This window comes from Camponotus vicinus, unplaced genomic scaffold (assembly GCF_025532165.1).
Source record: "Camponotus vicinus isolate PSW18456_S1 unplaced genomic scaffold, iyCamVici1.0 SCAF_1, whole genome shotgun sequence".
NCBI classification, from domain to species: Eukaryota; Metazoa; Arthropoda; class Insecta; order Hymenoptera; family Formicidae; genus Camponotus; species Camponotus vicinus.
The window spans coordinates 34,649,918-34,676,021 of record NW_028141945.1 but is presented as its reverse complement, the minus strand read 5'-3'; the positions used below and the strand labels follow the sequence as shown (position 1 = coordinate 34,676,021).

The window sequence follows — 26,104 nt, the reverse complement described above, 5'->3', positions numbered from 1 at the left end:
ATCTCGCGGCTGTTCCTTTGTTGACGCACATACTCAAAGAGAACATAGTGTTTGAAAGTAGAGGGTTTTAATCCGGTAGAAGGTTTAATTCGGAGCTCGCATTTCTACACTTAGTTCAGTGAGAAAGTTGATAATACGCATTCTGACTCGACTATATTTTATGAGATCATTTTCTTGAAACTATCTAAAAAGAATTTTTTTTTTATCTTGAGGAATTAATTTACATATTTCTTCTTTACATTTCCGTTATATAAGCATCGGGTAAAATAAAATAAAATATTTTGCTTGAATTTGATTAACTACATATAATGTTTGAATTACGCGTAAAAATAATATTTCGTAATGGCATCTTTTAAAAAAACGAGTACACAAAGTTTAAAACTTGTGCAAAGTTTTCACAAAGTCTCAGGAACATGCCGATTCGGTTCGCTCTTACGAATGTTGTTATCTCACAAGTTTGCGACCCAAGAGTGTAGTTAGAGAAAAAGAGCAAAATGCAAGCGATGAAACAAAATTTTAAAGAGATTTTCCTTTATGGAAAATCTCAGCAAAAGCTTCATTACGTTGCTTGGAAAATGGATTATAAGCGGAAGAATTCCTATATTATCTAGAAATAAAGTCTATAAAAAGGATCAAATATTAAAATTTTAAATACATTAATATTAATTACATTGATTTAATTTAATATATAATAATATATATTATAATGAGAGATGTATAAAATATATATTATTATATATTAATATATATTATATAATATTGGTACATAATTATTTCATACATTATTAATATGCTAATAATATTTAATATAATAATCTTGCGTTATATACGCGAACAATTTAAAAATTGTTTTATATGATTCAGTTTTCAGACGCGACTAATAAGACGTATGATTCGCGCGAGTTTAACATTTCAAAAAGTGCCACTCGAGGACAGACGGACGGATATCTGAACGAGTAAATCATTTCGTAAAAGATCACGGACTGGCGCAACATTGCACTTGACTCGTTACAAGTAGCAATCCTTCGAACCCGCCGCAAATTCTCTGCATATGCTTCAGAATCCGTGCATATCGCGAAAACCCGTCCAGTGCCAAAGTTAAATTACATCCAGAACCGCTTCGACGTCCTCTCACCTTGATCCACGAGCATAACGAACAAATTGCTCGGAAGTTAAGATGAGTTTAACTGATTACCGTTCCACTTATCTCCGAGAACTAATAGTAAAGCTAAAGAGGCGGCTTTCGCAAAGGCAATAAAGCAAAAAGAGGAGTTACATAAATATGAAGCAGCTCGATCTCGTCTTCGATGATGCAGGCTTGACCGAGTCAAGCATAAATAGACATAGCAAAGTAACGATTTGCGGATTAACGTCGGAAAAATGTGCTCCCCAGCCATTCGATCTCTTGGCGGCGACGCACGTGGCACCGCAATAATGTGCGAAAATACGTTTTCATTAGTCGCGGAATTAGCGGGCTGCGCGCAATTTTCGATATTTCACGTTTATACTTTCGCGCGCGCTAATTCGCTGCTGTAACGATGCCATTATGAAGAATTCGCCGATTATAACGTGTCCGCTGGGTGCCGCTCATCGTCCATTCGGATAGATTTCTCTGAAATATCGTCCTCCGCTGTTGAAACGAACAATGGTATTCGACGCTTTTATACAACCATAACGGATTATTACGCGGAATTTTATAGCCATGCGGATGCGCAGTGAAAATGTACGTCGAGAAAAAATCCACGAAGTTTAAACTCGCTACGAAAGATTCATCTTCAACAAGACAGATTCCATCGGTGATTGCAATTTAACGATCTTCCATATTCGCTCTTTATTAACGTGCGCGCGCACGGTGGACGGCTGACATCCACGGTATTTCATCTCGAGTCCATTAATATTCCCGCCCGGGAACCGCGGCGGAAGCAGCGGGCGAGAGATGAGAGAAGAGCCGAGGAAGAGAGAGGAGAGAGCGCGAGCGCGCGATTTTATATGTCCGGACACGTGGTTCACCTGATGTACGCGCCAAGTTGGTTGGGCTCATTGCCGGGATCGGTAACACATCGGCGTCCCGTCTGCCGCCGCTAAGTGAAATTCTTGAGAAGTTTAATTTAATTATACGTGACTCTCGGCCGAAGCGATTAATCCCGTCGTACCAATAATCTCTCAGGAGGACGCCTCCTTCCTCACGTTGCAGAATGTCCCACTTCGCCCTTCATACCGATCCCTCGTCGATGAAAGCTCGGGTCACATAGTCGAGAATGTCTCACGGAAATGATGAGGCATCCTTGGGAATTATAAAGTGGCAGAGAATTGCGAGAGTGTATGCATGGCTTAGAATGGAAATGAAGGTACGGGCTTGTATTTTAGATTTACGGGGAGACAAAAGCGTGCAAAGCATTGCGAGCGGCAGTAGCCATTGTCCAAAAGGCGGAGGCTCGGATAAGAATGTACAGCCGCGATATATTTCGCGCGTCTGTCATCGACCCGTTTTTGCGTACCGCTTGGCCTTAATACTGTCATGATAAACGAGCGATATTACATTGGCCAAGGGGGGATCATCCCGTCGAAATCTGGCTATTTGTTATCATTCGCGGTCGCGACGACTCGCGGCCATTGTCTTGAAGGAAACCGTAAATCTCCCGAATTTTAACATAATTCAGCGGACAGCTGGTGCGACTGTCGCGACCTAAATTCGATTTTGCGCGACCGAGTGTCCTTATGCCAAGTTTCAAAAAGCATCTACTGGAAAATAACAACGGCCACGAACGTAAACGTCGCGACCTGATTTTGCGAAGGAGAAAGTCCTCTCGAGAGAGATTTTCAAAATATAATACTACTTTAATTGCTCATTTCGCGTTTATTTCATTATCTACGATGAATATATGTTTCTTCATTTTTTTTACAGATATTACAAATATTTCTAAAGTACAAATCCGAAATTACACAAATTGTGAGTTACAATTTTAATTAATTTTACAATTTTTTAATCGTAGCACGCGCGGAACTAGACGTAAATTATGAGCACATTTATTTCTTAATTAGCAGATTTTATTTTAAAAGAATTAAAAAGGATTACGAAAAGAAGAGAGAAAAAAATTCGTATAGCCAGGATAAAATACATACAGTTAAGAATTCAGGGTTTGGCGTGCTTCGTCGCGAAATGGACGAGTCATGCACATACATACGCCCGCATGGGACTTTATAGCGCTCTCGCATGTGTCCCAGGAAGCCTCACGGTATCTCAGTTTGACCGTCAGTCCAGCAGTAAGCGATGTTAAATGAGTTAAGCTCGTTCATCAAGCGCGAAGCTCAGCATTCACGCCTTTACGTCGTTTAAAGCCGTTTACAAACGTCTACTCGAAAATTCTACCCTCTCGACGTGGTCTTTCATACGAGTAAGCGTGCTAGAATTTTCGTGACGAAGCTTAATTCCCATCTGGATCTTACTTAGTAAGATTTAGCAATCGTTAATTCGTGCGCAAACTCGTCGTTTTATTCCTGCAATTACGATTTTCCGTAGAATTTTAAAGAATTTTAAATTTTAAATTTTTAAATGTATCTCATTATTTATTTTTCAAGAAAGAACTCGGCTTTAAACTCCGCTGCAAATTTCAGCAAAGTACTTATTTCCCCGGAATTTTCGGGTGACATGGTTTTTTTTTGCTATCTACCGATTTTTTTGCTCTCTACACGAGAACCTACGACAGAAAAATTTATTGCATATCGCGGAATAACGAATGACACGGTTCAGTGACAAGCGGATTTTACCATCGTTCTGTGCCATTTAATTCCATAGGAACTTGTCTAGCGGGGAGAATAAACTAAAATCTGAGCGCCTCTATTCCGCTAGCAAGTAAACACGATGACGCTGCATAATGTGTAAATTTCATTCCTCGCCTTGGGCGCGTCAAGCGTGTTTTCGCTGCATGTTATGCGTCGTCGAGAATATGCGATATAGCGGTCTTCTCGGTGCACCAACGCTTGTCCATTGAATTTTTTCGACTGTGCGCGAAACTTTTTGGACATTTTGCGAGCTCGACCCCTAGCTTATGCAGAAGAGAAGCTTATTAGCAAAATTATGCAAAATAAATCAGCAAACGATTGCATTTAATCGCTCGAGAACATATCGTTCGCCGGCTGATTATTCAACGCGACTCCATTATCCATGACTATCCACGCGGATCTCTCTTGCGTCAGTTGTAAATTAATTAACGCACCGCGTCATATACACGGTGCGCGTAATTTCGATCTTAATTCGCCCTCTATTTTGACGGAATGTACGTAAAATTTGAAAGCGATGTTCGAATTTTTTATTCAACGTAGAATTATTGATGGACTGCGAGAGGAACATGCGTGTTAGGCGAATTATCCAGATCATATGTTTGTGTATTACGTATAATTGATAGAGTTTACGTCGTTTTACGCGATACGACTTCTCCGCTCTGCAACATGTAATTCGCGTTCAACGTCACCGGTGGCCAATATCACCAGACGACACACAATGACCGCTGATTGAACAATGTATGTGTGCGTATACGGCAGGTGCGAGCGTATACATGTCAAGCATGCGTGCGCGATTATTTCTCGTAATGCATTCGCGTGGTCAAATTGTTATCGAAAATTAATTTCCCTCGCCACCGCGACATCCTCTCCTTTGAGCGAGAGAGCGCGCGGCAACGATTTCGCGAATGTTGAAAGGCAAATTTACAGGATTGACTCTTGATTGTCGCACCGGATTCATCCGTTTCGAAACGAATAATAAATTGATTTCTATCCGGATGCAAATTATATCGTTATAAGAGATGTTTTCAAAGCTAACGTGTATTTTTCAATTTTGACGTTTATTGCATTTGATACGCAATAAACGTAGCGTGTAATGAAAAGTTAATAGTTTGATTTAAATCATTTGAGAATTATTGAGAGACCATTGTATGCACTCGGATCATTCACAGTTGACAAAAACGAGAGAGAGAATCGCGTGTATATGTTTTATCGCGGCAACATGCTATCCATCAGTCGCAATCTTCTTTTCCTCTTGTACGAGCCTTTCCAGGGATGATTGTAAATCGTGTAAATTCGTGTCTAAAATAGCGAAGCCGCGCAGAATGGAAACGCCATTAAACAGGTTGAATTTGAAGAGCCTGGTGTGCATTTTTGTGACGCTGCCGCTACAACGTGACTCGACGGTAGCCCGTCTGAATCGTTGAAATTGCATTTGCGTCGCTCCGATTCAGCGAGAAGGGACAACGTGCGTTGTACTCCGCTGTATGCAGCAGCGTACGTACGTACATACGTGCAATCCGGTACGGAACATGACAGAGTCCTGGCTGGTATAATCTGGCGTCGACGCAAAGCGCGAAACAATACCGCCACACACCGGACTTACGGGACACGTGGACTATCATGACTGACGTGACGTGACGTGACGTGACGAAGTGCGCGACGTGCACCGTCATCCGTCTGCGGGATAGCTTCGAGCGCGTTTTCACCGAGATTTATAATCGAAACACGGGATAATCGGATATTCCCTCTTCCATTCATTCTCCTATTTGTTTCTTCGTATTATTGCGCGCGCGGATATTTAGTTTGACGAGTGAATCAAGCACCGATCTCTTCCATTGACGCGTAATTATTTATCTCGAAAATTTTATCTCGTCGTTTAAATGCGCCACTCGTCGAATTTATTTCGTCTACAGAAATTTGCGACCAATTCTATCTTTATATTCTATTTTATATACTTTATATATGTCTTTTTTTTTAACGAGGAAATTTTTTTTCAGAATACAATAAATTTCTTTGCCTCGCCCGTTCTATCTAAATCCCGTCCTGCCGCGCTTCTCTTTTTCACCGTCGAGATTTCGCTGAGCTCAGCACTTTGTTGGTTCACCTCGCACTTCCACAAGATACTGCTTAATGCGTCGACAGGATAATTCAGGAGCTTACACATCTGCGGCAGTATAACAAGTTCCCAGAACGAAAGTTTCGCGCGATAAAGTTAAGGGGAAATTACTTAGCCGCATTAAATCGCTTTAGCCCGCGGGATGATGGATATTCGGGCCGGATGTGCACTCTTTTCTATCTCGTAAACCGTACGATGCATAACAAGACTGTTGGGGATTTGTTGGATAGGCTACACGCATCGTGTGCATAAAGCAGTATCACGCGGAGCGCGGGATAACCTGTTGCAGATTGATAAAGTCGAGGAAAAATGCACCTCGATAGATAACAGAGAGAGAATGCTTTTTTTAAATTAAATCTCGATTCTTTATGACCGAAATTTTATTTCGTTTCTACGGGTTTGCGATGCAAGATTAAGATCACTTTTACACAGCAAAATTATTTAGCACTTCTTTTAGTTTTACTTGCCATCTACTCCGTGCCACTTGTGCGCTATTCAATTATTCAAGGTATCTTTATAAATTTAACATATAGTCTTATAAGATATTCTCACCTACGCTGGAAGCGTCATATGTAAGTAATAATTATAATATCGGGCTCTTCGTTAAATAGTCATAACACATCTGAGAGTGCGATGTTGTAAACGCATTCCGCGTTTCCTTGCGGATAATGTATAATGCGAACGCTATAAATTGGAACGCGACACGACACGTTGACACAGGGATATAACATTGCGCTTACGCGACGAGACGTTTATTGTGCAACCCCGTAACTTTGTGATAACGGAGAATCCAAGCTTTGCCTCTGCGGTATCAAAAATGTGCCAGCGCATCATGTGTATAGCATAATCTTTCATCCTTTTCTCATATCGCTTCTTTGGTCGTAATATCATGGTCGTTCCAGATGTGCATGTTACAAAAATCTGTAAAGAAGCTTGTTCCCGCTTCTAATTTCAACACCAGATATTTTATCTGTGGAGATTTATGTGTGCGACGAGCAATTTTTATTTTATTATCGTGTAAGTCAAAATTCAGAAAAATGCAGTGTTTCAAAAAAGACAAATAATATTTTGCAAATAAGCGAATGACATATTATAAGCAAAGAAAAAATCTCCATGAAATTTCGAGCATGTTTCGCGACTTTCGTTCGCGCTATCGTCGTGGATTCTCATGGTCGATCATCCGCTTCGAAGTAGCTCGCAGAACCGAGTCACAAGGGGTCTTTCATGGAAGAACTCGTATATTTTGTACTTTGGAGTGTGTCAAAATTCAAAAAAATGCAGTGTTTCAAAAAAGACAAATAATATTTTGCAAATAAGCGAATGATATATATGCAAAGAAAAAATCTCCACGAAATTTCGAGCATGTCCCGTGATTTTCGTTCACGCTATCGTCGTGGATTCTCATGGTCGATCATCCGCTTCGAAGTAGCTCGCAGGAACGAGTCACGAGGGGTCTTCCATGGAAGAACTCGTATATTTTGTACTTTGGAGTGTAAGTCAAAATTCAGAAAAATGCAGTGTTTCAAAAAAGACAAATAATATTTTGCAAATAAGCGAATGACATATATGCAAAGAAAAAATCTCCACGAAATTTCGAGCATGTCCCGTGATTTTCGTTCACGCTATCGTCGTGGATTCTCATGGTCGATCATCCGCTTCGAAGTAGCTCGCAGGAACGAGTCACGAGGGGTCTTCCATGGAAGAACTCGTATATTTCGTACTTTGGAGAATCGCGGAATGGAAAAGCCGCGAGGTCGAGAACGAGAACGCACCTTGAATAGGAAACCGGGTACCGGGCGAGGAACCAAAGATGATGCAGCGAAGAGGGAGGGGGGGGGGGGAAATGAGGGTATGTAAGTTTACTACATGCTCGGCGTGTTCGCGGCGGGGCGTGTGTGCCCGGATTAGACGCTTAAGCCGGACACACATAGGGATAAGAGGTGGGTCAGAACGGTCCTGACGAAGTTTATTTATAAAGGAGGAAGTTCCGGGGCCGAGCACAACGCGCGCGCCGCAGCCACGTTAAGCTCTTTGGCCGGATAAACTTTCCAGACTCCCGGCATCGTCATCGATTGTGGCCCCACGCCAGGGACCTCCTTATCCTACATAATATTTTACGAACATGTACCCTGTTTTGTGTTCTCGCGCGAAAGCGGAACGGAATCAAACGCGGTGAAGTCGGTTGGGGAGATCGCGAAAGGACGAGAAACGCACAGGACCGGAACTCGTACCCACTTTTTCTTCTTTCAGCCTGCGTTCGTGGCGTCTGAATAATTGCGCGAATACCGGAAGAAGACATCGTTCTAGTTCGATCGAGAAATCGCGGCGATTCGATATGGTTGGGGAAAAAAGGAGAATGGGACCAACACATATATGAATCTCTCGTGCTCGCGCTGAACTTGGAAATTCTGTCGGAGAATCACTTGGTTGAAGCAGCGTGATGCGAAACATTCGTCAAAGGCAAAACGCACGAACATTGTATTCGCGAGATAAAAATGTAAATTTGTATCAACTCTATAAAAATAAGTTTTTCACTACGCCATTATTTGAAAAGTTGCTTTCGAGTGTACGCGAGTTTTATCCTCGAGAGTGAAACTTTAGAAGCACTGTAATGCAAAGCATCGTGTTTACGGAGCCGTTTCATAAAACGTGATATTCATTGCAACGATTATTTTATTCATACCCATACGTAACGCATCAATATAATAAATATTTTTGAAAATGTACGCGCTCGTGTTACGAATATATAAATGTTAATATAATATTCGCGAGCCAAAAAGAATTAAACTAATTAAATTATAAATAATGGTAGGCGGCGTGCAAGATTTTTCAATTCAATTCTATCTCTCGATGACACTCGAACGTTTCGCACACGTGTAAATAATGAAGAGTGATCACAAAAATCAGAAAATTAGTATAATATATTCATTAAAAAAATAGAATATCTAAATATAATATCTTAATCTAGATCTCTTTCAATAACAGTACAATACGACATGTCGACGTAAACTCTACAAATTTTATTATCACAGGAATGACGTCTGATTTTTCATCTCTAGAAATGTCCAAATCATTAATCATACATGAAACTACCATGATATAACTAACTGTCAGTCATGTCATTTTAAAAAGTAATCGAGAAAAATTCTTTTGATATTAACGTAAATGCATATAAATTTAGATTTTTCTTTCGAGATATTTATCGATCGGTATATTTGCACACACAATTAATAAATGTAAAACAAAGGTATTATTTTTCTTTCACGTTGGTTTGCGCGAGGCTCTCGAAATGTTTTGTTTACTATACTATATACTGAAGGTTAAATTAAAACGATGTCTTTGTGACTCACCGTGTGGTATGCTGTGTTGATGGAAAAGGACACGTACATAAACACGCATTATATGAATATTAGAATCAGTTGCTAAGGAGCAAGTGCCGAAATAACATCGCGGAGGTGACAGTGAAGAAGATAGTGAATATATCTTAAGGTAAGCATCGAAAGAGAAAGAGAGAATAAATGCAAATGTATATTTGCGATATCAGAATATCATTGATAATGTTTCGTCCACTGTGTGATTTTTAGTTTTTATCCCTTGCAGTGTATCCGTTAAATCTATATATTTACTTATCCGTTGAAAAATTTTGGCGTATATATTAAAACCCATTGCTTTTCTTAGCATTAGGTTTTTACGCATTTTTGAGATACAAAGAATATAGTGAATGGATACTTTAAGTAGGATTTTTCCCTGGAGCATTTAATCGATGACGTCACGCGTGTCTATCTTTTATCGTGTCTGAGATAATCAATGAGAAAATAAGAGTCGTGATAATTTTTTTTCTCTTTCTCTCATCAATTTTCTTTGTCTCTACTCCTTCATTCTCCTGAAATGAAAAGTATCACACAAAGCATCACTCGTTAATTGATCGTATTAATTATTTAAACAATATAATTTGTTTACAAATATTGGATAGATTAAATTATTTGAATAAGAAAAATAAATTTCGACAGATTTAACTAATTCTTTATTATTGATTAATCGACAAACTTGTTACTTTTAATAAAAACTAGATTTTGATTTTTCAATATTCTCGGATACAACTAAATAAAAATTATAATATTTAATTCGAAAATATGAGGTGAAAATATTATGCTCTAGAATATATTTCTGTTTCGCGAATTTCCATCAGGTTTTTTTTCATAAGAGCGCGTGTGGACCAAGCAAGTTGAAGTGTATAATAGTAAGAGCACCGCCTTCTAAGTGTATTAATTAATCTTCCACTAATCCTGCTAAGTATACATCGCTTTGAAACTTCCTGACAATCCGGGGCCGGGTTTATGTTTACTGAAAGATTACGCACAGTAGGATGGTAATTGCCTTAATACCGTTTTACATGGCAAAGCCAGCCTCAGACTGCGACTAGCACGATATGGCAGTAGAATAAGGCAATAAATTAGACACGACAAGGTTTGTCTAGAACGTGAATAGTGCGCGTTACACACAGCGACATAACTATATATATATATATATATATACACATGTATTCCTAAGTGATAAATTATAACAGACTATGTAAAACGGTATCTTATCGATGTATATATGTATCTCTATTCCAGATAAATATCGCAATTTATTCGATAATTGAGGTGAAAAAGAAAAAAAAAGAAATATTTATCACGATAAAAATATATTTTCAAAATTTCTTTAATTATTCATATTAAAATATATTTTTATATCGCAGCATAAATTAGTAGCTTTTATATAAATACACTATGTTAAAAGTTCACAATAATTTAAAAATAAATAAAATTATTTAATCTGCGATATACAACATTTCTATTCATTTTATTTGTATAGCGATAAAAATGATACGTCAAATTTTTTTGAAATATGATTAAAGCTCATATTTCAATAGACTTTTGATTTATCATTTGATTACGGTTGTGTTTATTTTTGCAAAATTGCAAAGCCGCATCAAATGATCCACTAAACATAAACGTCATTGTAAACTCCGTTTAAGATACATTCGTAATCGGAATTTAGAGAGGAAGCCGTTTCGTGCAGCGTTTATGTCACTGCAGGCTGCGCAACCGGTTGGATGCAAATGCGGATGTTAATTCGTGCTATCCGGCACGGAAGAACACTAGCTCATATTGGCACGACCGTTGCTCCAAACGTTGCCATCGAACAATTTACACACGAGTTTTTTAGCGAGATCTATAATATTATTACATATTGATCTATAATATAATTACATATTGAAAAGACGAATATTGAAAAAACATACTATTTTATAATTATCTTATTTTTTTACTGAAGCTAAAAAATATATATTGAAAAAATAACACTGAGAATTTCCACTACTCAAATTTTTCATTTGAAAATCAAATCAATCAGTTCAATTATCAAACAGGCCAGTAGTTGATAGATAGTAGTGTTGAGAGTATCTAGTAGTTGAGAGGGAACAAGTATTTCTGGACGATGTAATAAATGCACGATTCATGCGGAATATTCGGAATCTTCGGTTGGCGTGAAATGGAAACGTCAGTCAGTTGTCAAAGGTGAAATCCTTCATGCTCTTACTGTAATAATATCGAATTGATTGAATTTGTGTGATACAATCACTTGCATAAAGCATATTCTCTGTTTCAAAAATAAATCGGATTATTGACATATGAAAATTTGGGACGTTTAGTAAATAAAAAAATCGGATCTTCGATAAATAATTGCCTTTTTCACAGAACCCGTTTTCATAGAGCATCAAAGCATCTATAGTTCCAATTTATTTTACACAATTCGATTTTTCTGTTCTGCGAATGATTGTGATAAACAATATAAATCAGTGCTATTCGAGTCAGAGTCCATATATAGAGAGACAAAAAAATGCAATAAACACTGATCTTGTTTTTATGGCTATTTGACAACTTTGAAACAAACATTGCAACTCTATTTTCTCTCAATAATAAAAAGCGTCGTTAAAAATTTTGAAAATATAACCAAAGCGATTTAATAATCGTGGAATTCATAAGATAAAGTTTATAAAAACTATTTAATTATTTTAGATATTATTTTAGGTATTTTAGATATTATTTTAGGTATTTTAGATATTATAATACGGACGTGAAATATGCCTTTATTAAGCACAGTTTGAAAAAAACGAGCCGCGGAGCAAGACGCATAGAATAAAATTTTCTTCGAAACGTTAACTTTGTATCCTCCTGAAAATTTATTATATGATTTTTCTACGATGCTTCGACTACTTGGATCGCCGGAAACTGCTCTCCAGAGAGGTACATTGCGATTCAGGCCAGATAGGTGAACAAGATTCGGGACTATCCGTCGGCCAAGTAATATCGGGCGATCGTCCAACGTACCGAAAGTTCCGTTCGCGGCGAGAGAGAATATCCATTGCAATCAAAAAAAGGGAAACGCCATTCTCGTACGCATGCATACTGGTACGAAGCGTTCGTCACCGTCGTCGTCGTTGTCGTTGTCGTTATTGTTTCGATATTCATTGGCGCCGTATTGTCGAGTAACGATAAATTAGAAACGTCCGCAAACGATCGCGGTGATCGCACAAAGAGTGTTGAATATATCGGAAAAGGGATACACGCGAAACGTGACGGGAAAATAAGAAAGTATCTACGGCCGTTCCCAGTGATACTCGGTGATTTACAGCTTTAACAGTCCGCCGGAAGTTCTGCAGCGTCCGAGAAGATTCATCGGGTTGGGTGAATGGCGTAGATTATTATTGGATTTTTTAGATAAAGAAATTCAAATTTATGGATTAGTGAACCTGAAAATTATAACTGATTCATGTTTTATATATATAACAATCCCATTACTCTGTCGAATATGAAAAATTAGGGTTTAATGTTATATAGGATTAGCATTTTCCGTTTGATTGAATTTCATTACTTATGCTTCCATGCCTTTTTAACAGAACAAGCACAGCATTTTGTGTATTCAAAAAGGACTTATAACCCCTGCATACATTCGAAGCAGTTTTAATGAATTTTTAATTGTTTCTTCCTTTAATTAAAACAGTATTGAGAATTAGTTTCGTGTTGTACGTTATTTTAATTCACACAGAGTTTTATTTTGTATTTATATGGATAATCTTTTTAAAATCAAGAAAGAAAATTTAGATTAAATTCGTATGTCTCGGTATCTTTGAGATCTTATTTAAGTTCAGAGAAAAAACAACTTCCGGAAAATGCGAATAAATTGAAACACGAAATGATAATTTCATTACTAGAACGACTCAATACATCATATATGCGGCGGATTCTATCGGAGTATCATATCACTCTACTGATATCGATGATATCTCCAACGGCGAATAATACAGTGGATAGTGCAGCTAGAGTAGATAGGAAAAATCAATTTATTTCGTTCGGCAAGAGAGAGAGAGAGAGAGAGGGAAAGAGAGGAAGAAAACATTCTTCTCGGAGCATCGCGCTTCTGGAGGGAATACGACTTACTATTATATGTCTATGTGTTGGCGCTTGCAATACAACGGCATTGTACACAATGCGACGTCGTATTTAATTTCGTCGTCGTCGTCTTTGGCATCCATTGCCGCTGAAATTGCGACGCGCTGTTTGCCGTGGGCCCAGCGCCGACAGTTGTTGATTTATCACGACCGAACAACCGAACCGTTAACGCCTGCCTCGACACGAAGCATCTCCCCATCGTCCTCGTCATTCTACCTACGTCTCCCGTCTCGCTTTCTTCTCTTTCCCTCTTTCTCTCTCTCTCTATCCTCGCGGCGTCGACGTCGAATTCGCTCCGAAGTGGATTTATCGTTGTTACCGTGGCATCGGACGCTTTTTGCCCGAAGGTCTCCGAAGGGTTCCTGAATGAGGTTACCGACGCCTCCGACAATACCGGAACCGGAACTCGGGTTACGCGCGCGTCTATGCGTATATCTCGTACATGTGCAACCAACCCTTAAGATGATTCTACCTACGGGACACTCGAGATGACTTTGAAAACGATATCAAATTTATCTCGTAGATCGATTTGCAAATTGTAGAATGCAATTGTAGTGAATATGCACCAAGATAGTTTTTTTTCTCGTAGAAACTTTTCTTTCTCCTTCTTTATTTTGTTTTTATTTACATTTTTTAATTTATATTTCACATATCTACATTTTTTAATTTATTTTTTATTTATTCGTCACATTTTAATCCACTGTTGAGTCCATGAGAAATTGTAAACTCCTAAATTTACATTTTTACTGCTAAAAATACGCTCCAATAATTTCTACGTCTTCAACTTTTCACCTTTCTAATCTTCTATTTATACGTAACAGCCCTTTTGATCGAGGAGTATAATAGGCAGTTTAATCAGTATATTAAACAGGGGTTCCGCATATAGGAGATATAATCTGTTCAGTGTAAGGGACCATAATGCCGCGCGGTCTATCTTGTCGCTCGAAATAGCCGCTGAGAAAATCTGTTCGGAGACCATTGTCGAGTTAACATGTCGCCCCAGTGTCAAACTATCAGAGCGGAACGCGCTACATGACGTAAATCTCCGTGCCGCGTTCTCAATCAAGATTTAATGAAATTATACTTGGGATCAGGAATCGCATTTCTCCCCGCTGAAACGAGCTGAATGTTATTCGGAAAAAAGAAATGGATGATTACGGAACTGGTGACACGGAAAAGATGACGTTTCATCATGTCCGCAGCTCATTAACGAATGCACGATCCGAATCCGATCCGAAGACGAGCAGAATTTGACGTTTAAATCGGCTCTGAAAATTTTAGAGGTAGAAACGACGGCGATGCCCACCCGTGACAAATGAACCGTAGAACTGAAACGCGAAGTACATGAACGGCGATCTTGGAGTCAACCATTTATTACATCAAGCGGGGAGAGAGGTGGGAGGGAGAAGGATCGCGATAAATCGCAATGAGAATAATGGCTACCGGGAAAGAGAGGCGGTCTACGCAAAAGCGATCTATCTGTTCTCGTCAAACTGAAAAAAATTTATCACGTCGTTTTTTTTTTAATACCGTCTCGTCCGTCGCTTTCACGTTCTCGCGTTTAAGAGATAACAGCCAGGCGTATCGCTCCGACTATTACCATATATCGCGCGATGGCGCCGATGGATTTCGCGGAGAATACTTTTGTCGCGAATTAAGCTTTATCGGTCAAAAGTATAAAATAACGGCGCGTCGTAACGCGCAAACAGAGCGGAACAATTCTGCACACGAGGCTGCGCTATCGCGCTCCGAGAAATTTGTTCTATTTTGTGTGACCGGCGTGGATCCGGTGATATGGTCGGCGGTAGGTGATACATAGCGCTTCCGTCGGGGCCATTTCGTTTCAGCACGCGTATCGCGTGCAATCGCTACTTTCGTCGTTCCGACCTGTACGTGTGTGTGTCTTTGTATGTGTGCACCGAGTTTCCGTACGTGTGCGCACGCGAACGTTTAATCGTGTGTATACGTATACCTCTTCCACATGTGTCGGTGGCTATATACGTCATGAACGAGTTTCAGGTTTCAGCAGCTGACACGTTCCTTCGACGCTCGCGATCCAGAGGCAATTACTTTGGAAGCATGGCCGACACGCGTGGTCCATTATATCTGACCCGATTTCGATGCGAGGCTTGTATTTTGTCGCAAAAGGTGCTTGTGCGAACGAGACGGTGGGCGAGAAACGCCCTTTTATGAAAATATGCGACCATTTTTAATTCGAAAATATATTTTTAATATAATATAATATTTTTTAAATGATTGCAAAGTTTCGTATGTAAGAATTTTTCGATCAGTCTGACGTAGACTTCGCGCGCATATTTTTTTCCGTCCTCTTGATTGCCGTTTTAGTAGCCAAATCAAATTCAATAAGATATTCGTTTTCTGTCAATCCTCGGAATAACTGCTGAGATATCGGATTTTTAAAGTTCCTCGATCGAGTAATAGCTGCCGCCGTGATTCCGGCATCCACGTCCGGATAAATTCATCGAAGTTCGGCCACCGAATCGAAGATTCGCCGCGAGACTCAAAAACGAAGCGCACGAGTGCAATTTCTCGTGACAGCAATTTCACACACGAAACGGCCGATTCACCGGTTCGATTGGATTCACACGATCCGAAATCAAGTGGCCGGGCTTCGCTTTTCCGCATGGCGCCGGAAGGCATTATTCCACATAGAACCGATGTGGGAAGATGTCGGACCGCACTTCCGGTTCACCACGCGATGTCCAAAACACTCTCGCATTGCCTTTCATCCCGTTCTTTTTGCGTTCTCTCGTTTTTTATGCTTGACGTCATCTTTATGCGCGTAGCAATATGGAAAATTGAATCAATTTTTAGGGGAATTCAGTAAACACGACAAATTTATTGCGTTATTTCTTGCCTTATTCTAATATGTCGCATCAATATCACTTTCCTTCCCTTGGAAGGAGATCATGTATATAACAAGCGCGACCTATCGCAGTTAGCTGCGCGCCAATCAATCAGTTTGAAAGTATATGCTCGGAAAATGCACGAAAAAGAGAAAGAGAGGGGGAGAATGTGGGTGCGGAAATGATGGTGGCTCTCGGAGCAAGGTTCCATTGGATTTGTCGGCAAATAAATAGACATATATAACGTTGCCCGCCCTTTTTGCGTCGGATGGCAGCGACGGGGGCGATCGGTCGGTGTCGACGGACCGCGAAATCCGCGCCGGCCGATGCTGTGATGCACGAAACAATCGAGAAATACAATCCGGGAATATAAACGTTAAGAGAGAGAGAAAGAAGAAATGGAAGGAGAGGGAGATGGAGACAGAGAGAGCGACCGACGAGCGAACAGGGACGCGAATCCCTCTCGCTCCGAGTCCGCCCGTGTGTCTGTCTGCCTCCCTTCACCCTTCCCCGTAAAACTCTCGAGGTACGCTGCCATGATACCCTATTTTTTTGACGGAACGCAGAGAGAGCGAGCGATTTAACGTTTTAACGATCCTTTTTCAAGGCCGAATTCCATTACGGCGCAGATATTCGGCCACGAATAACGCACGTGATTGGGACTATGCAATTAACGAACTCGCGGGATTCGCCCTCGTTACGGAAAAAGAATTTTCAAAGCAGTGTTTTGCGCCGCGATATGATTACTTGTTTATTTAACGATATTGGTGTTAATAATCGCGAATAAAAATACCGTAGAATTAAATTAAAATTACTGCCGATGAAACATCATCTTTTGAAAATAATTACTCGTGAATCTCCGTAAGAGAAGATCGATAAAATACTTGCGTCTCACTATAACGACGTATCCAATTGCAAGGGCATTTAAGAAATGACAGAACTTAGGGATTTACGGGCGATGTCTCGTTGACCGAAACGCGAGCAGCGACGCGCGTAATGACGCGACATTAACATCCGCTTTGATTAAGTATCCGCGATTTAATCGGATCGACCGGCGCAAACCATCTCTCCGTCTCGGTTGCGCTCGTGAAGATTCGAACGTGGTCCGACTGTGCGAGTCAGTCGCGCGGGATCCTCACGGCATTTCTCACAATTTACCTAATGGCACGTCGCTAGAATTCTGATGGCCATTATCATCCCCCGTGAGGCGTCCTTGCTATTCGCCTCGCGCGAACGAGACCCTCGTTCGACCTAACCCGCGTCATAATTAGTAACTGCGTTTAATGCGCTGCAGAATACCGAGGGATACGACAAAGTGCGAATGGACGAGCGGCGCGAAAAGTTCGGGCGAGTGAGCTAGTGAAATTTCGCCAGCGCGAAATAATAATCTGCGGATTAAACTGTGTCGAGCGCTTTGCGAAAGAGTCGGAGCCGTATTAATTCTCATTGGACGAAAACTCTTTTTCTTCCGCGACGGAAAAATGTTGACCTCGCTTTATTTCGCGCGATTATTAATGAAATTAAATATTTAATAATGTTTAATAATGAAATTAAATATTTTCCTACAGTATTTTTACAACTGAATATAATGACGAAATAAAATCGCTTTGACTTTAAAAAAAAGAATGAGATACTTCAACATGTGAATCATTCGGTGGTTTATCTTTTGAGCTGTAAAATTACAATGGACAAATATATTTCTGCACAATATGAATAATAGATTTATATGGAAGATTTTGTCATGGAAGATTTCGTCCATGATAATTGAATGCAGTTTATCTCGAATTTAAACATTTTATTAAATATTTGTTAATATTGTAATAGATAATAACGGAATTTTTTTTATATTTTTACAATTATATTCTCGTGTATCGTTGAATTTTTCTATTGTTATCTACATCTCTATTATTGTATTCCGATATCCCGTATAAATTTTTGTAAACAGAATAAAATTTTTTTATATGTTTGGCATAATATTTTATATGCTTGGTTTTATGTATTGTATTGAAAAATAATAACTTTATTACTGATCAAACAAATATTGTCAAGTTATCTCGCTACTGTTGAATTATTTATATGCTACTAATGATATGCACATTAAAATGTATTTAACGCATTTGAAGGATTTTTCCTTTGCAAAAACAAACTTGTTTAGCAATATATGAAACTCTTAAGGAGATTTCTTAAAGAGACTTTTCATAGAAGAATCAGATTCTTTCAATTCATTTTTGTTTGCAACACAAATACTCGAATCATCTCGGGATTAACATGATATAAATATAGATCGTCAATCTGTCATAAATTTATCAAGAAATTAATTGACTTTAGTTTCTCTACTCGACTTATTGACATGTTTTATACGCGAAGTTAAACATTTAACTTTATGATGTATAACATCATATAAATTATTTTCTTCAAAAAACAATTTAACGCGAATTTTCTTTTAAAAAATAAGATTTAACAGGATTTCTTAAGCCGTCGTATAATATAGGTGACACACAGAAAATACGGTTGTCGTGTACAATTCTCTTTCGGACGGCCAGCAATTCAGGAACGCTGGCGGGCGGCAACCAGGGAACGCTTATATTCGAGACTTCGAGATTCGAGGTGTCGAATTTTCGTGGTAGGCTTCCGTTTCGCCTAGCCCTCCAGGGTTTTGCGGGTATATCCCACTTCGTGAACGGCCGTCGGCTCATATATTTTACGGCGGCGCGCAGTAACTAACAATTCGTAGTTTGCGGCCCGCCGCTATATTTTCGTCAGTTCATTCCCGCGGGGCCCTCGAAAACCGCCGATTTACTGCCGAGGCCCCCTCCTCTCCCTTTTTCTTTCTGATTTGCCGATGTCTGTATGGCCGGTCTTCTTAGTTAAAACGCAAAATCGCTTCGCGTCCGATTATTCATAGATGATATCACTCGAATGAACGGTGAGACGCGAAACTGGACAAGAACCGATTTCTCTTTGGTTCACTTTGCTTAATAAGTGGCGTCGCTTTACCATTCGGAATCCGCAATTCTATTAATAAATCGTTTAATACGCGATATTAACATTTGTGTGAGGAGCATTGAACATTTATACCGTGGATAATTCGATTTCCGTTGAAATAAAATACGAGAGATTATGCAATATATAATATATAAATGCATAACGCAAAATTAATCGGATAAAATGTATCAAATCGTAGTATAGAATAAAAGAGAATATAAAATATATATTAAAAATAAAACTAAAAATGCATAATGTATTTTACATACACTGAGAAAAAAATTGTACTAATTATTATTTTTTTCATTGAAATATTTAAGTATTTAAAATACGACATATTAAATCTATAAACATGACCTCTATTTAACTTAAAACTTAAATATTTCAATTGAAAAAATAATAATTAATTGAAAATATTTAAAGTCAAGTTTACAATTTTTTTTCTCAGTATAATATCATACACGTGCTAAGTAGAAACTTTAGCTCGGATGATTGTGATAGTAAAATTCTCCCGCGAGCAACATTAGTCGATCGCGATGGAAGTTTCGGGGAGAATCGGCTCGACTCGATGCTTGAACTTTTCAATTATCGATACAACGGGAGACGACGTTCTCGAGAGTTGTTACCTTCGCTCCGCCGGGAAGGGGAAGCAGGGGATTTCATTTGACATGAGAAAACGTTGCATTATTTAGAAAAGAGGCTTTTATCGTACCTGGGGGAAGATAAAGTTGACGGGATGAGAAGGGGAGGAGAGGGGAAGAGAGATAGGAACTCGCGATCGGCCGGCCATAACACCATCCCATGCTCATTCTCTTGGGAGGAGCACCGGCGAAGGTGTAAATTACGAACTCGTCTGACGGTGCGAGCTTGAAGTATTTGTTGAACCGCAGCGGCGTCCGCGTCTACATTAGCGGCGTCTCTCTTTTATACGGCGCGCGCCGCACGAACGACTGGCGGAATACTTTGGCATAATTTATGAGTAAAATAAACTCGCCAACGAGCCATGAATATCTTCGACGGCGTAAATTCTACGCTGCCTGCCTCCCAGCTGGCACGAGCGACGACTCTTCGTCCTCGTCCTCGTCGTCTTCGTCGTCTTCCTCCTCGTTATTGCGGTAATGGTGCGTTACAACACGGACACATTTTTATCGTATCGCGGTAATCAATTGCGTTGCTTTAAGAGGAGAAAAGTCGCCATTTCCAAAGTCGCCCCTTATGGCCCATCAACAAATATTCTAAAAAATATCGATACGCATGTAATAATTTAGAAATCTTGTTCGCATATAGTAGCTGGATATAATTTGTGCAAATTTGGAAGGTGAATCCTACGTTTTAGAACAATAGAAAGGAATTATATGAATAAGGACCCTGAAAAGGATCTTCTTGCAGAGGTAACAATCGTTTAAAAATGAAAAATCGCATGAGTCTTTTATTATTAACGCAAACAGCTTTAAATCTTAAAGAGAATGTTCAAAATGTTCTTTTTGAGGAGTTATACATTCTTCACGCATGGATTATCGTATACGATGAAAAATACATGTTGCATACTGTTACGTAACCGCATAAATTATTGTCGCAAATTATCATTAATGTGAATTGAATATATTAGATTAGACATTTTAAATATATCCACACGTAAATATTAAATGGATTTAAATTTAGTGAGGAGAGATGAGAGAGAGAAGGAGGGAGCATGTAATTAATAATATATCTCTTCCTCAGTTTGTACAACCTTTTTATATCTCTATATTGATTTTATCACGTATCAATTTTATAACTTGATATTATATAACATAATATTACATAATATTGAAAATAAGGTAAATTTGTAAAAATATTCATTTGTTTCTGTATACTTTTATTTTACAAATCATAATTGTGTTTCAGAGAAATACAATCATAAAATGTGGTAATTATTGTACATGTGATCGAGAAAAAGATTATTAATTTAAAAATTATAATAAATAGACTGCATAATAAATAAATTTAATAAATTTATAATAAATGTCAATATTCATATTTGTGATATTTAAAGAGAAATCCAGCATATCAAAAGATTTACAATATTATGATTTATAGCAACTCTTTCATTAAAAACTAATGCGATCCACGCGTATATGTACATACATATATACAGATTGTCGCGAAAATGGCCGCGTCACGTTCGAGGGAAGTAAAACCATGAGGAAAGACAAGTTCGGAGTGCGCGGCTTACGAATATGTAAACGAACGCGTTTATAAATTGCAGCCTAGACGAACGAACGTACACTGCGCCGACCATTATCGGCCGACCCTTTCGCTTCGGAAAGTGTTACGGCGTAATAGAAACCGACGCGATAACGTTATCTGCCACCGTGTAACGCGCTCTGTCTGCAGCGGAGTGATTAATACGAGGCTGCCGCCGACGACGTCCATCCCGTTTCTCGATTCGCCGCCGCCGACGCCGACGCCGACGTCGAGTGTAACCGGTGCGAGAGGGAGAAGGAGACGTTTATTTCCAAAAAGGAGCAACGAAGGATTATCGGGAGGAGTCATAAATCCTCCGTTCCGGGGCGGCGGGCTCGAGCGTGGGTGGAAACGAGCGGGAGAGTGCCCTGCGAATCCTTCGGGGCACTTGTGCGCGCGAATGTTACACCTGGTAGTGCTGAAAAATATTGGGGAATTAGCGCGCTAATTCGGAAGGTCTCTAATCGTCCTCCTCGTAACGGAGATAATTGTAGTGATAACTCCATTGCAATGACGCGGAATTAATTTGGCGTTTGCGATAATTGAATCAGAATGCGAGGGACAACTCTCTCTCTCTCTATCTCTCTCTCGTGTGAATAAATTAGGAAAATTACATTTTCTTTTTTTAAACGGGATACCTTGAAAAACATGTGAACGTGGATTTCTCAGAGATTTTTTGTACCTGGAAAAATCAGGGAATTTTTGTGGAATTTTATTGAGATTCGGGGAGTCTTTAGAAAAAATTCTCTCTTTGATAATTTTGCTCTTATATTGTAATCAAGTCGATAAGCCAACTGAATTATGCATGTGTGTTTAAAATATATTATAAATATATATTATCTTTATTTATATATTCAATGTCTTAGAATATGGCATATGCAGTTTATGTCTTTTAATTTGTAATTTTTAGTGATAAAAAATTTATAATGTTACGCAGGCAAAAAATCTTACAAAAGCTAATTAATTTTTTTCTTTTGCAAATTTAACACTTGAGACAACTCCTTCACTGTCAAACGAAAAGAAACTTTCCGTGCCAAAAGTGTGTTGAAGAAAAAAGTTTTTAAAATTGCATGAATACGTCAGTATAAATATTATTGAGGTCGCCGAATCCGAATCTGAAGTCAGAATTACAAAATTCAAAATGATGAATCCAATATGGCGAATTAAAATTCAAAATAATTTTGGATTTCAATAAAAACGTGTATCATTTTTGGGGTTGCAAAATCCAAACCTAATATCAGATTTTCCAAATTAAAAATAGCAAATCCAATATAGCGGACCAGAGTTCGAACAAATAGTTGACATACATAAAGGTTGTATATTTCTCTCTTCAATTATTTTTAAATCCCGCTCTCTGCCGAACCCAGTCACGAATCGAGGACATGGCGGTTATTGACTCCGTTAAATTTGCAATTTTTAATTTGGAAAATCTGATATTAGATTCGAATTCGGCGACCCCAAAAACGATAAGAAACCCATTTTTATTCAAACCCACCATTATTTTGAATTTTGATCCGCCATTTTGAAGTTCGAAATTCCGATTTCAGATTCGAATTCAGCGACCTCAGAAACCTTAAAATGCCCAAGGACAACCAAATCGTAATAGTAATAACATGTTTTTTTCAAGATGCCCCTATAGGGGTCATGAAGCAAAAGTGGCACGAATTTTTTTGGCCTCTATAGGGGTCACTGACAGTGAAGGGGTTAAGTGGCTTTTTATTTTTCCTCCATAAGTGAAAACACAATAAAACTGCTCATTTTAGAAACTTGCATGTAAAAAATCTCTAAAAAAAGCCAGCTCTAGAATTTTGAACAAAAAATCTCAAAGAAGAGACATTTTTTTACAAAATTTGAGAGGACACCTTGCAGAAAATTGTTTTATTAGGTTTAAAAATATTTAATAATACTTCAACAAGGATATATAAAGCATGCATGCATACTTTTTTTTATTTTAATTTGAGTAAAATCAGAGAATTTCCTGTTGAGATAATAAGGCGGTTGGCGTACATCAGATCGCATTGCTATTGATCGCACGAGAAACGAATCTCCCTGATCACCTACGCTAATCACAGAGCGAGCAATTACCGAGGATAACGATAATCACGTTACATCGGCGTGTGTTGGTTTGATTAGCTTCCGTTTGATTCCTTCTTCCTTGGCGAGCGGTCGTTACTGCCCGCGATCTAAACAATCGTTCAGTTCGCTCACGATTTGCCAATACGCAAACATACATGTGCGACGTCGCATGCGTATCCTTTGTGTTGACCAACGTGCGATTACAACTGTTCAATAATCCACTTGTCGATCACGTTTCATTAATTTCAGAAAATTGATTGAATGTTTCCTGTCTTCGTTTTATTGAGAATCCCTCCGTATGAATATTCTTTAAACGCGTAAAATATTTTTCATATTTATATCAAATTAAACTAAACTTTTCATATCGATTATATTTCATATCAATTATATTAAAAAAAAAAGAATTCATTATTTTTATCAAGGAAATCATATCACAAAAAATACACGAGTTATTACAATTAAATTGAATATAATTAATATTCAATTGTAATATTTATCTTCTCTATTTACAAAACGTTAATCGAATATATATTTTTTTTTTTCAGAACTACGGCTCTATCGTTCTCGACAATTTTTTAGTGGTAAAACACTCTTCCGCGGATAAAACTTTGCATGCTGCGAAACCAATTCACGATGAGCACTCAATAGGAACACGCTCCACCACCTCGTCCGCAAATGCAGCTGCCTACTCAAACTGTCCCCTCTCGCGCGCACGTGCGCAACCGGCTGCGTCCGTAATGTGTACGTAAGTATGTACGTGTAGTATTTTCAGAGAGGTTTCGGCTGTTTGGTGGAGAGAGTTTGGCCTGTGCGCGACCGTTGAAAATCAATGTGGCCCGCGCGAATGAACGCGCGCCGCACACATAACGAAATCCGATTGTGTGTTTTTGAGATTTCAACAGGGCCGTTATTAAACGCGTGTTTGTTGCGTCCCGCATTTTTATATTATATACATTTTCCGCGCTCGCGCAACACACCGCGAAGCGATGCTATTAAAGAAACATTTTTCCTCGCTGTTTTCTCCCGGCGCCGTGAAATTCTGATCGGAATTTCATTCGAATTTATCGTCAGTCTCGGGCAAGATTAAATGTAGATGATACGATATTAAATTCGTCTCTGCGTGGGATTTTATCGTCCACGGCTCGCTGTAATATGCCACCGCTGATTCCACGTCGTTGCACATTGAAGATAACGAGAGCCGTGTCCGGGATTGTCTTTGGCAAAAATAAGATCGCGACTATAGGGGTTTGTTTGAATATATGAATTTTTCATACGCGTTCGCGTTCGAATATGTGATTTCATCGTATATAGCTCACTCCCCGGGAGTCGTATCGATAAACACTTGTAGATACAATGTGCAGTCGCTCACTAGATCCGTACATACGTACTTCATTCTTTGTAGTAGCTTTATGCTTTATACATTCGCAAAAGAAAAAAGCTCGGAAAAAGCCAAGGCTTTCTGTCCTTCTTTTATGCGATACAATCTGCCGAGACTTAAGACGCGAAATATTTTTTTAACATCTCATACTTTATTTACACTTTAAAAACCTCCGCAAAAACTCTAATGAATAAATTCATACTTTCCTCGCCTAATGGGAAAAATTTATTCTACATTTCTTATTTATCATTTATTATTCGCATAAAAAATTTATTTAATATACGTGAAAAACGCGATTACGTCAAAATTGTGGGGTCGAAAATCGTAGATGGTCCATTTACCATTAAATCGCCCGGTGGAAAGCTTTCAACGCGGGAAACAGATTTTTGTGACCCTACGGAAAAAAAAAATAAAAAATTCACCGGGTTATCGCCCGCCTGCGAAATCCAGGAAAAGGGCCGAAAAAAAAAGATCGGTGCAAGGGGAGACAGTCGGAAAATGTCCGGTGACCCGCGGATACGCTCGCGTTTACGGTGATGCATCATTATCAGCGACACCCGCCTCGGTTTTTCCGTGCGCCGATGGCGAGTCCGGAGACACACACACACACACACATACACACATATACACATACACACACCACACAATTCATCAAAGTAGCAGAAACAGAATGCGGGGCACGGCACGTACGTGCGGTATCTATCCGTCACGCAGGCGTGCGTGTACACACTTGGCAGCGGGCATGCACGCTTAGCATCCGTCGTGCGAATTCCCGACCTCCTCGGCACGACGCGATCCCTCCCGGATTGCGAAACGCAATCAAAAAGTTTTCGCGCCGCGGCACGGCCGCGCTTCCGGCTAATATCCGCGCGGGCAATGGAGCAGAGATAGTTCGGTGGTGGTGACAATTTCCAATCAGTGCGCGGAAATGGCGCGGGTGTCATAATATTTCGCGGGGGCGACATAGCTCTCTCCATTCCCTGCGTTTCTCTTCTCCACGCGAGCGCCGCTTCCCTTCTTCCATCCTCGCCACGGCTCGCCGTTATCGGGCGTCTCAGACGGATATGAAATTCTCCGAGCCGCGGCCGCAAAATGGTATCCTACGGGTAAATTATTCCCCCAGCGTCTCCGGCCGCGCGGCTCTTCGCGGATATATTATATAATCTTAATCGGCGTT

The 26,104-nt window shown here is 39.3% G+C and overlaps 2 protein-coding genes across 4 annotated transcripts in view; one reads left to right on the top strand and one right to left on the bottom strand.

Moving 5' to 3' along the window:
* The window catches only part of Stub1 (STIP1 homology and U-box containing protein 1), a 190,730-nt gene that overhangs the window by 94,344 nt on the left and 70,282 nt on the right, over positions 1-26,104 (top strand). The window contains exons 1-2 of one of the 3 annotated variants that reach the window (XM_083085461.1): positions 9,301-9,388; positions 24,095-24,290. In XM_083085461.1, the coding sequence (XP_082941587.1) occupies positions 24,287-24,290 (4 nt within the window). In that variant the 5' untranslated portion in view covers positions 9,301-9,388; positions 24,095-24,286. Of the gene's footprint in view, positions 1-9,300; positions 9,389-24,094; positions 24,295-26,104 lie in introns of those variants that run through there. The other 2 variants (XM_083085488.1, XM_083085470.1) reach the window with 2 other exon arrangements.
* The window catches only part of LOC145963504 (opioid-binding protein/cell adhesion molecule homolog), a 281,149-nt gene that overhangs the window by 188,946 nt on the left and 66,099 nt on the right, over positions 1-26,104 (bottom strand). The gene's annotated exons all lie outside the window — the stretch shown is intronic.